The sequence below is a fragment of the Lycorma delicatula genome, chromosome 7, assembly GCF_047948215.1.
Source record: "Lycorma delicatula isolate Av1 chromosome 7, ASM4794821v1, whole genome shotgun sequence".
Classification (NCBI taxonomy): Eukaryota; Metazoa; Arthropoda; class Insecta; order Hemiptera; family Fulgoridae; genus Lycorma; species Lycorma delicatula.
The window spans coordinates 83,486,348-83,498,524 of NC_134461.1; the positions used below are offsets into that span (position 1 = coordinate 83,486,348).

A 12,177-nucleotide genomic window follows, 5' to 3' on the forward strand; every position below is an offset into this window, starting at 1 on the left:
ATCCTGATTTACATGTAAGGCTATCGATGGGGCTGGTACAAAAAGCTCCAGGTGTATGTCAAATTCTGGCGTTTTGTATGATGTCTAATGCTTTTAGACAGCTCGAGCCGAAGCAGAAACAACGCAGCCATAGTTGATCCGTGGTCGTATCAAGGAGAGGTGTACAGACGTAGAAGGATTCTCGATCCGATCCCCAGTTGCTATTTGACATACATTTGAGTACGTTTAATTGTCGTTTGCATTTCGCCAGTAATTGACGTACATGAGAACGTCGTGTACGGCCTCTATCGAAGACCAACCCCAAAAATTTCACCTGCTCATTATATGGAACCTCAGCACCCTTCATCATCAGTTGAGGACTAGGGTGTGCTCTTCTAAAGCGACAGAAGTGTATGGTGCTTTCTGGTTGAGAACTTGAAGCCAGACCTTTCAATCATAAGGATGATATCATTGATTGCCTCGTTGCAACTAATATACCAAACAATAGCCATCTTCGTGCTGGCATAGAAGATTGTCAGATGGCAATCAATGTCGATTGGTATTGCTTGTAAAACTCTATTGATGGCAATTGTAAACAGGGTAACGCCAAGGGGTGATCCTTGTGGAATTCCGTTTTGCAATTGCCTACTTGTCGAATGGATGTTGCCGACGAGTACTTTCATAGAACGCCGGGTTAAATAGATGGTGATAATCATGGGCAGATTTCCATGCAGGCCCCATTCATGCATTTGTTTCAAGATCCCATGCTTCAGTCATGCTTCATGTCAAATTCTTTCTCAAGGTCGAAAAATATGCCTACAAAGTGCTGTATTTTATTAAGCATTCTGTATAGCGTTCTCAAAAATTATCATACGGTCAGTCGGAGAATGATGCTTTCTACAGCCGGTTTGATACATTGAAAGAAGTTGCTTCCTTTCCTATAACCACACTAAACAAGCATTATCATTTTATCTAGGAGTTTGCTGATACACGATGTTAGAGATATTGGCTCGTAACTTTTGACGCCTAAAGGATTTTTGTCTTGTTTCAAAAGCAGTACGATGACCCCTTTCCACACTTGTGGATATGTTGCCCAGGCCCATATCCCATTAAGCAAGTGTAATATCCTCGCTTTATCATTGTCTTTAAGATTTCTGACGAATGCATATGGAATATAATTGTATCCAGGTGAAGTGTCACTGGAGTTTTGCAGAACTTGATTGAATTCTACGAATGAGAACGGTACATTGTAAAAAACTTTGTTGTCCATCACAAAGTTTAGTACCACTTGTTCTCTTGTGATGCAAAGGAAGTCGATGTGGTGATTTTCATCGCTACAGTTTCATTACAGTTTTGAACTGATAGGCCAACAATTAGCTATAGCCTTTTGATCGATCACGATGACACTGGCTTTGTCAAGCGGGTTTACTGAATGGCTGTTGGACTGGCTAGCTGTAGACTTAATCTTTCACCATACTTGCATAGCAGGTGACAAGCTATTGATCAAGGTCACATATGCCTCTCAGGATGCTCTTTTTGCAGACAATATAGTACTTCTTGCATAGGCACGATGTTTGTTATAAGATATTAAATTCTCCTGGGTTGGACGTTTTGTGAATAAATTGAAGGCCTCTTTCTCGCTAATCGCTACACGTACCTCGACGCTTCACCACAGTACTGTAGATTTTGTTGAATTTGCGGCAGTTTTGGAAATTTTTTCTCTGCTGAAGTTAAAATTGCTCATATTATTACCTGAATGTCGTCATTGATGTTCCCAGTATGATTGGGTAAAATGACGTTGGTTGTACGGCCAGTCCGGTCAGCACGTTTAAGAACACCACCGCTGAACAAAATTTGGCGCTTTTGACTTTCATGTGTTGTATTTATAATTGGAAAGTGGTTGCTTCCGTGAAGGTCCAATCAATGTTCCAATCCAAGAACAGCAACAATACCAGAGTACAAAACAAAAAATCTATCACCAAAGTTTCACCATTTCGTATATTGAAAAATCTTGTTAAACAAAGGTATAGGACCTTTGTTTAACAGGACCTTGTTTAACATACCTTTGTTTAACAGGATTAGCTTGGTGGTTGATATAAACTTTTTGATATTGCGCCTCTGTTCTCTAATTGTTGCAAACCTTAAAGTGGATTAATCGCGTTGAAATCCCCTACTAAAATTATTGGTTCAGGAATTGGTTGTATAAGTTTTCATAGATGTTGAAGTAGTCTACGCTCACATAAGTGTGAGACACAACCGTTAATATTCCATTGCATTATATTTTCCATCTCTTTTATAGGCATGGTTTACCTTTTGGCCATCCCTTCTTCTTTTTCATGACCGTAGTAAAACGTGGGTCAGTTTGCATCCCCGAACAGCTGCAGTCACTCTCCTCATCTGAGACTATCATAGTCTCAGGGTTTGGCAGAGTTGTGCTCTGTGTGTACCGGGATTTGCTGGTTTCAGTAATCTGGCCAAGAACATGTGAGCTATTGGGGGTGACGGTGCTGGAAGCCCTATCATCGCGCCTCATGTTGTTTCCATTCTGTCTCGAACAGAGGTATCGTTCTCTTGTGGCCTTTTTTCTGTTGGTGTTTGTTCCTCGTGAGGGAGATCTCGAGCTCTCAAGGGACATCGATGTTTGAATAACCCAGTGTTCCCTTGCCATCAGCATTGGATTGCTGTTTATCGACGCGCTCAATTTCAGCAATCTTCTGCGACATCAACAGCTTGTTTAAATTGGCGCTTAAATTTGACTGTTGTCTGTCGGTGGCACTAGCTTAACTGTACCGAATGTCCCCTTGGGCCAACCTCTTTTAAATTTTCTCTCTATCCTCTGAAATTCAATCTCTGAGGATGAGGTGTCTGAGGCTTTGGAGATATTATCTTCGTCCATTTGATCATCCCCCTCTGATGCCACCAATGTTGGTGGGGAGGATGTTTTGCATCTGGCATTCAATGATACTGACTGTGATGGAGAGGGGAATACTACATCTAAGTTCATGCTTGATACACTCCCCAAGGATATTTTTGGGGCAGCTAAAACTCTCACCCTCCCTTTTTGGAAACCTCTGTCCTTTTGGAGACTCCACAACTACTTTAACATCTATTACTTTATGATGAGTTACTGACTTGTTTTCTTTCTGAATCCCCTGAGTAGGGACTCTTTCTATCTCGACCTCAACTTGTCTCAAATTAGATTGAGGTTATGTTTTTCGGTTACTCTGGCTGTGGTACTAGTCAATGGTTGGGAACCATTCTCCTTTGCTACTCCCTGAACTCTTGGCGCCAGCTTTAAAAATTCTTTGCTACTTTCTTTCAGTGGCCAAGCTTTGAGTTTCTCATCGATGATCCTGTCAGCCATACTTGCCAAGGCTGGTGCTATCACAGATATAATGTCTTTAGGTTTCAAAGAGTTTTCAGGAATTGCTGCAACTTGGGCATAAGATGTTGATTTAAGCAACCTGTTTTGCACTATTTTCCTTGCCTCAAAGTAGCTAATTTTCTGCTCGGCCCTGGATGGCTACCTCCTCTTTATACATTAGCCAGTTTCACGATCTAGCTAAATGTTGCCCATGATAATTCACACAGATGGGTGAATCCCTACACGGTCCATCTGGATGTAGAGGGTATCCACAAGTGTAGACTTGTCTTGTGCAGCATACTGCTGTGCTTCCAGATCTTTGACACTCAAAACACTGTAAAGGAGTTGGTATAAACGGATGCACCTCCAATCTGTGAAAACCAGCCTCTATCAGGAAACCTCGGCTTATTAAAGGTGAGGATGTGTGACACAGAGGGTACCACTTCCCCGTCGCATTGTGCACTCAACCATTGACATGCTGCATCTCCCTGCTTGCACAGTTCCTTCACAATTTCTTCCTCTATGCCGTTCAATAGGTCTCTGCACACGACCACTCCTTTGGAGGTATTTAAAGTACTATGTGGCGAAACCTCAACATTCATAACACCGATCCTTGTAACCTTAAGAAGCCGCAAGGGCTGTAAATCATTTACAGTTACGACAAACTGATTGTTCCATATAAATCTAGTTGTCAGTCAATATGTCGCAAGGTGTAGGTGGAGAGATGGTTGAGCGTATCCTGGATTCCTCCGGGGTGGTTGCCTGGGTTCCTCCAGTCAGCCACCTCCCACAGATTTACTTGGACTGGGGAGTCAGGTACTGCCTGACCCATGATACCGATATCCCAGGGCTCGCACGTAACTGTAAGGGCTCTGACACCCTTATCCATGGGACAATCCCTATCTAAGGCCAAAGTGACTGACTTACACTGGGTGGCACAAGATTTGTGGCAGATCAAGCTCACAGCAGCCCACCCACAACCCGGCTCCACAATCAAAAAGAAGGATGAGCACTCCCAGTCTGCACTTCGTTCATTGTCAGCAGAAATCATGGCCATGGCTCTTGCCCTCGCTGCCAGCAATGAAACTGAGAAGCACAACTGCAACTAGCTTGGGACCATCAATCCCGTGCTCCACGGGCAGCTTATGAGCAAGACCATTTCCCTCTTGGCTTACACAAGTGAAAGTACTAAAGTACCATGTTGTTGCTCACCCCAGACATGTGCGTAGATGTTATTGCACTGACATGGGGTTGTTTTTGTCTGTGGAAACTGAAATTTTATTTTATCTGTTATCTTCTGTAATATTATTTATATTTATAATATTCTGCCTGTTCATTTTTTTACATACTTCATAAGTCTGTCAATCATACTTTTTTAATTATTTTTACCAAAATTTTAGTTGTAAAAGAAATAATTGTTTTAATCTTGTTATCATGGAATTGAGTTATATTGACTGATTAAATGATTAATAATAATTATTTGTTAAAATAGTAGGACATTTTATTTATTACCTTCAATTCTTTTTTAAGTTGTGAAAAGCATGAAGATGATGAGGAGGCAGCATTTATAAAACAGTTGCATGAGAAAAAACAAAAGGAAGCAGAAAGAATATCAGCCTTACATTTGAGTACTGACCATGTAAGTTTTTTCACTTTTTTGTAAAATAAATTAACTTTCAAATTCTTTTCATAGGCAAATCAATAAGCCAAATTATGCAACAGATATGAATTTTATTTTGTTACAAATTTAATACATGTTATAGATGATTCTGGTTGATGGTACTCATTTAAATAGGAATTTTATATATGCATTGTTCCATGATTTAAAAAATAATTATAAATTGAAATAAAAATCATCATTCTGTTTATAGATTCAGTGATTATAATTTGAAGAGAATAGATATTTAAAAAAAATTACATTCACTAAATTTGTTTGTGTTTATTCAGGGTATGGGAAACAACCCCAGTTGAACCCATTAAAGTAATACTACATAAGGAAGAAAAAACATGTTTGTGAGAGATAATAATGTTAAATGTCATTCAAAGATCTATTTATGTCTCAGAATCTCTATTGGATAAACTATTCTACTATAGTTAAAATATTGAGAAATTATGATCAGAAATCTTCATACAACAATATTCTGTATATGCTTTTGAGGAAAATAAGGAAAATTTGGAGGTCAGATATTTGTAAACATATTCAAGTCATGATTTTGTAGGTAAAGAAGAAAGTGTCTCTCAGTGGATTTACAATGATGAAGATCTTAATTGGTTTACATCTTAATTACACTTCACAACAGGTCAATGATATTGCTGATAACGCTGTTGAAAAATACAAATAGAGATCCAGGTCTGACTACATAAAGTTACAAATGTATTTTATTTTAGGCTGTGTTCCATTTTGGATTGTGGAATTTTGCTTTTCCTCCCAAACTTTTAATGATCTTATGTCTTTGAAAGCAACTAATCTGTATGTTAACCGTAGGTGTACTTCAAACCAGTGGGCATCTACATTATTCATAATCGTTCATGAGATTGGAATATCTAGAAGTAAAAAGTTATTATACTACATGTACTATGTATGTTTTGCTATTAAAAAAAAAAAAGTTTCCCTCTGAATAATTAAATTACTTCTGTTTTCCAAGTAATTATATTACTTGGAAAACACTGAGTTTTATATCACATTAAATTTGTTATTTTTGCTTTCCCATACAGCATTATAGCTGTAGAAGGAAAAGTATTGTAATCAGTCCAATTTGGGCATATGCAGTTTTCACCAGATCTTGATGTTTTGACATCTAAGGAACAAAAAAAAAAACAAACTGGATGGTAATTTTCTGGATGTTAATGTTCATATGTACATGTATGTGTTTGGTGTTGCCCTCTAAATACCTTATATCTCAAGAACTACTAGACGGATTTTCACCAAACTTGATCAGATTACTTCTATATGTGGGGAATTGATGCCATTAAATTTTCAACTTAAAAGGTCTAGGGGGTGAGGTTGTATGTAGAGAGGTAACCCTAAGTATCTTGAGATTTCACCTAATTAAGGTCTTATTTTTCTTAGGTTCATTTGTTAAGGATTAAAAAATAATATTTGTAAAAAAAAGTTTGCTAAATCACAACCCCATCCCAAAATATACTCTAAATAAACTATTGGCTAAGTGGGCATACTGCATCAGTAGTACCCCCTCTCACCACCACAAGTGCTAGCCACTTGTCACTAGTCACTAGTCAGCAACAAGTGCTGACTTACTACTGTTGTAGTTGTCTGTTTTGTTGTGACTTGACAGATGAGCAATAGAATTAAATAAATGAATAATATTTAATGTGTAAAAAAGTAATTTGGTGTGGCTGGGTCTCGAACTCAAATGTTCAGTTGACTCAGTACTTGTGCGTTAAGCTTTGCGGCTACACCAGTCTGCCGATTGTACAAGCGAAATTTGTTCTATGTAAGTTGTGAAATTACGATAGTTTTGTTAGTGCCAACCATTGCTGCTAGTACTGCCACACCTGTGCGATATAGATACAGTATGCATGTGCCTTTAATTAGAATTGTTGAATTAAATAAATGAAGAAATATTATATTTAAATAAAATTATAAATTTTAAAATTAAGTTGATGTGTAAGCTGTGCATCAGAAACAATCTGCGCAGTTCTAGGAATTTGCCAGAATGCGGCTTTAGCTGCATGACGGGTAAGTCCTATAACTGTGTTTTCAGATTTGTTTTTACTGGTAGGCAAACTCAGATGTTTTCATTCCATACTCTTGACATTGATTCTGGTGTAAAATGATGATCCAGGTTTCATCACAAGTTATGTAATCTTAAAAAAAAAACTTTTTTTTAAGTTCTGTACAAGTGTGAATTCAGGTATCTGATTTTGATTCTACCATTTTGGAATCCACCTTGAACACATTTTGTGGTAGTTCATTTATCATGGATAATACAATGGACATTACCAATAATTGCACTATACATTTCAGTAATTTTTATCCATTTATCCTTGCAAATAAAATCATTATTGCTATTTTGCAAAGCATCAGAAAAATTTTTCAATGGTCTTTTACTATGATGAAAACTTTTCTGCCCAATTTATACAGTTCAATCAAGTTTGCATGATAAATATAGTTTTTACCTTACTGTTTTAACATCCATGGGTATATTTTGGTCAGTTTTGTATCTTCAGAAAATAAAAATCTTACCACAGTGTGTTTTTGTATTGTACATATTTCAAGCAGAACTATTTGAAATAAACAAAAAAGGTTATAATAATGAAAATTCTTTTCAAACAGTTTATATTTTCTATCTCAAGAATGGGAACTGAAATGTCAAACAGTTTCAGTTTATTCTGTTATATAGTTTTTCTAATGTAGTCATTTTAATTGTAGAAAGTATATACATTGAAATATTATAATATGATTTTCCATTATTGTTAAGAAAATTTAGAATCATGACAATTTTGTATACATATAACATTACAAAAAATGATCATTACTATTTATTATCATCATCATCATTTTATTTTATCATTATTATTTTATAATAGGTATTCTATTTTTACAGGTATATGCTTGAATGTTTTATGGTGAACATGTACACATTTATGAAATACTACTGAATTATATTATTTTTATTTTTACATTAAATTGTAGAGCATTTTGTTTCTTTAATTTTTTTTAAAATACCACATATTCTACATTTTAGTGTTAATATCAGTTGTTTTATTTTTGTATTTTGCATCTTGATATTTGTTAGAAACACATTAATTACCTTCAGTAAGGTACATATAACTTAATAAAATGCTGATTGAGATTGATTGATATGAATTATAAATGGTAACTGTTGAGAGGGTTGAGATGTTTTTTTATAATGTTGTATTTGTGCATTTTTGTTAATAATAAAATTAATTCTTAATAGTTTTATTGTTTGTTAATTTTCTTTTTTAACTTTTTGTTTCAACTAGTCTCATCCGCATACTCCTGTGGAAGTTAAACCGACATCACCATTGTTGACTAGCCTCTTACAGAGTCCTTCTCCAGTCCTATTACATCGCAGTACAGGACCGACTATATCTAGCTTATTACATTCAGCACCTCCGGTACCTCCAGTATTACCGGTGCGATCTTCTGCCAATACTACTAGTAAGTTGCAGATAAATTAAAAAGAAGGACTGGGAGAAACTTTTGTACTTGCTGTTGGTATTTATTATTCGTTTATGAATTGTAGACAAGGTTACTAAGTGCATCAAGATACTTTTGTTTATTAGATAAATCTTTAATATTTTTAAACATTATATATATTTTTTTTGTCTTCAGTCATTTGACTGGTTTAATCTCTGCAAGATTCCCTATCTAGTGCTAGTCGTTTCATTTCAGTATACCCTCTACATCCTACATCCCTAACAATTTGTTTTACATATTCCAAACGTGGCCTGCCAACACAATTTTTTCCTTCTACCTGTCCTTCCAATATTAAAGCGACTATTCCAGGATGTCTTAATATGTGGCCTTCTTCTTCTTTTAATTATATTTTTTCAAATGCTTCTTTCTTCATCTATTTGCCGCAACACCTCTTCATTTGTCACTTTATCCACCCATCTAATTTTTAACATTCTTCTATAGCACCACATTTCAAAAGCTTCTAATCTTTTCTTCTCAGGTACTCTGATCATCCAAGTTTCACTTCCATATAAAGCTATGCTTCAAACATATACTTTCAAAAATGTTCTCCTGATGTACATTATATATAAGGATGCTTAATATATATATATATATATTTTTTTTTTGTCTGTAGAACTGCACCTAATTATTTAAATATTAAAAAGTTTTCTTAAGTACGACAGGAATGATCAGTGTTCCAATTAGCATATGTAATATCGGTGTATGTCTCAATAAACTGGTTGTCGGGCAGTAGGGCTTTGTATTGTGTCATAATTGACATGGAGTTATTAATGATTATGTGCTCTCTAACGACTTAGTTTATTTTGTTTTCCACTCAAGAAACAAGTGAAAAATTTGACTAGGGAATAAAAAGATATAAAAATGAGATTTCCTTTAAAATAAATTTAACAATTTAAAGTATGAATGTAAATAATTTAGAAAACAAAAAAAATAAATTTTTATAATTTAAACGGAATTTCTAAACAAACGCAGTTAAGAAATAACTATAGAAATTGCAATGACTGTGCTGTAATGGAAGTTACAGAGCAGGCTTCACTATTAAACATCCATCATTTATTAGTTGTTTCTTAATGCTATTAGTCTTTTCAGTACTTAAAAACTAATCACATAAAAATATAAAATAATAAAATTCTGGGATACTTCACTGTTTTAGAGGTGGACTAATTTTTTTTTTCAGTAAACTGATTCAGTTTAAAAATCTACTTTTATTTTTAAACTGAACAATTCATAAAGACTTTTTCTTCAAAAACACTTAGCATATTGTTTCTCGTCCAAATCATAATTATTTTCTGACAAACTACCTTTGTAACAATTACTAATGTAGATATCCAATCAGGATTTAATAAAACCTTATTTTAATAACCTGGACCATTCGTATTACTCTTAAGAATATAAAAATAGAGTGTGTTTGATTATATATGACACTTATTGAAGCTGTTATTTAAGAATACTGGTGGATCATGATGGTTTTCTTCACCTTATTATCTGTTTCAGTTGAACACATCAATAATAGGAATAATTAATTTTAAAACAAATAGTGCATAAACATAGGATACTGAAGAAATTATTCAGATTCTGCTAACACATCTTAGTATTCTGTGGGCAAAGTTTTAAAATGAGTATATGTAATAGTTGGCTATAAAAATACTTAAGTAGCTGTCAAAATCAGTTGGTTTTAACTTTTTACAAACCTCTGAAAAATTTTATTTTTGTTTAATACTGAATGCCAAATTATTTTTATTGCTTAATTATTATTAATTCTGTAATCTTTAACAATTATTATTAATTTAACAGCTACCTTAATTTTATATCTAATTCCAATTTTAATTCTTGGAATTTGTATTTAAAAAATTTTGTAGTTAATGAGAATTCTTATGTTTGTGAACATTTTTTAGACAGACAAAAAATGTTTTCATACTTTTTCTTTCTTTTCTTTTTTTGTATAATTTAATAAATTTTAAGTTAGTTGATAGCATCAGATGAAAGCATTAATGTAACATTTTGTTTTTTTATTAATAGTTATGATTGATGAATGTTATCATATTGCTTTATAGGTACCTCTACAACATTATCTAAATTACTTGAAACACCGGCTATGATTCATTTACCAGTATCAGATAGCGATAATTCTACAAGTCCTTCAAAAAGTATTTTATCTAGAAGTCCTGTAGCAGGAGCTGGAGTAGTAACAGAACAACCACCACCTCATGGTGACAGGCTTTACTTATGAATTACTTTATTTTTTAAGTTAAATTTCAGAACTTATGTTATTTAAGTATACAAATAAGACTTTTTAGAGCATTGTCCATAAAGGCAAAATCAGCTGTATTTTAAATAATGATAATCATATTTATGTTTTTCTTATATATCGTTGGTTACAGAAACATATAACTTTTACTAACCTTCTGCAAATGTTATGTGCTTCAGAACACTTTTTTAAGTTAGAAAGTAATTTATTTTTGGTGATGGGTGTAAAAAGTATTTATACTAATTTTCTATATAATCTGTATTATTGTATAGTTATATAATGAAAAGTGAGGGAAAGAAAATGAAAATTATAAAAATCAATATGTTTTTGTCCATAAAAAAATTACTTTAAAAAAAAATTATATATAATAGCATTCAACTATACCCTAGAACCATAGAGTACGAACACTACGTCCTAAAGATAACTAATTATTTTGATTGACCATTCTCTTTAACTTGAGACTTATGTTTTTCTGTTGTACAATATATGTCCATGAAAAATCGTAAAAATTATATTAATGAATTTTTTACTGAGTTATTTATTCTGTGGAGGTTGATCACTAAAATACCCTCGGAGACTGTAAAATATTGTCGTAACTGGAAATTGCATGGCTTAGAAACAAATAGTTGTATTCATTGAATACTTAATCATGTGATTGCTTCCTCTGTCCTGTTGAAGCCACATATCTGGATTGTTTCTCTATTATTTGAAAAACCAAAATTCTTCAACTAATTTGATGAATCAGTCTGTTGTGCCACTAACAGAAACTTCGTTATTGTCTAGAAAAATGTCTGAACTAATTAACTTAAACACCGTACAGTAGTTCCCAATGGAATTTCATGAGATTTGGTTGGTTTATATTTACTTTAATGGAAGTGTACTTTGTTGCTCATTTACATATTGTGATTGGTATCATCTTTTATATTTATTAATGATTGATGATTAATAAGTGTGTGGTTTATTTTACCAGTGTTACAAAGCCAACTCATTTGACTTTCATAAAATATTCCTTCAGATACTAGCATTTTGATAACATAGATGAAACTGTATAACAACAGGCAGAACATTTAGGGCTGTGTAGCATAGCACTTCCTCTGAAATAATGTTTTCAGATCTGCATTATGTTACACACTATTCTTTGTTTATAGAGATTTTCTTTTTTAATGCAGATCCAGTCGCATCAAATTCTTCATCCAGGTTTTTCACCACTTGGCCTGATTATGTTGCATTAAATAATTGATGTCAAAGAGGTATCACTGATACCTCTAGCCTTTTTGCAACCAAAAATATCTTTATTTTTATAAAACATCTTATGATGTATTAATGTCTGCTATTCATCTGTTCAATTGTGTGTTTAAATGGTTTAGAAAGTATTGATTGTTGCTGGAACATACTCAAATG

At 33.8% G+C, this 12,177-nt stretch overlaps 1 protein-coding gene across 2 annotated transcripts in view; it reads left to right on the forward strand.

Moving 5' to 3' along the window:
* Positions 1-12,177, forward strand: part of Brd8 (Bromodomain containing 8) — an 87,396-nt gene that overhangs the window by 18,720 nt on the left and 56,499 nt on the right. For both annotated transcript variants that reach the window (XM_075370898.1, XM_075370899.1), the window contains exons 5-7: positions 4,874-4,982; positions 8,312-8,489; positions 10,583-10,738. In XM_075370898.1, coding sequence (XP_075227013.1) covers positions 4,874-4,982; positions 8,312-8,489; positions 10,583-10,738 — 443 coding nt within the window. The remainder of the gene's footprint in view (positions 1-4,873; positions 4,983-8,311; positions 8,490-10,582; positions 10,739-12,177) is intronic.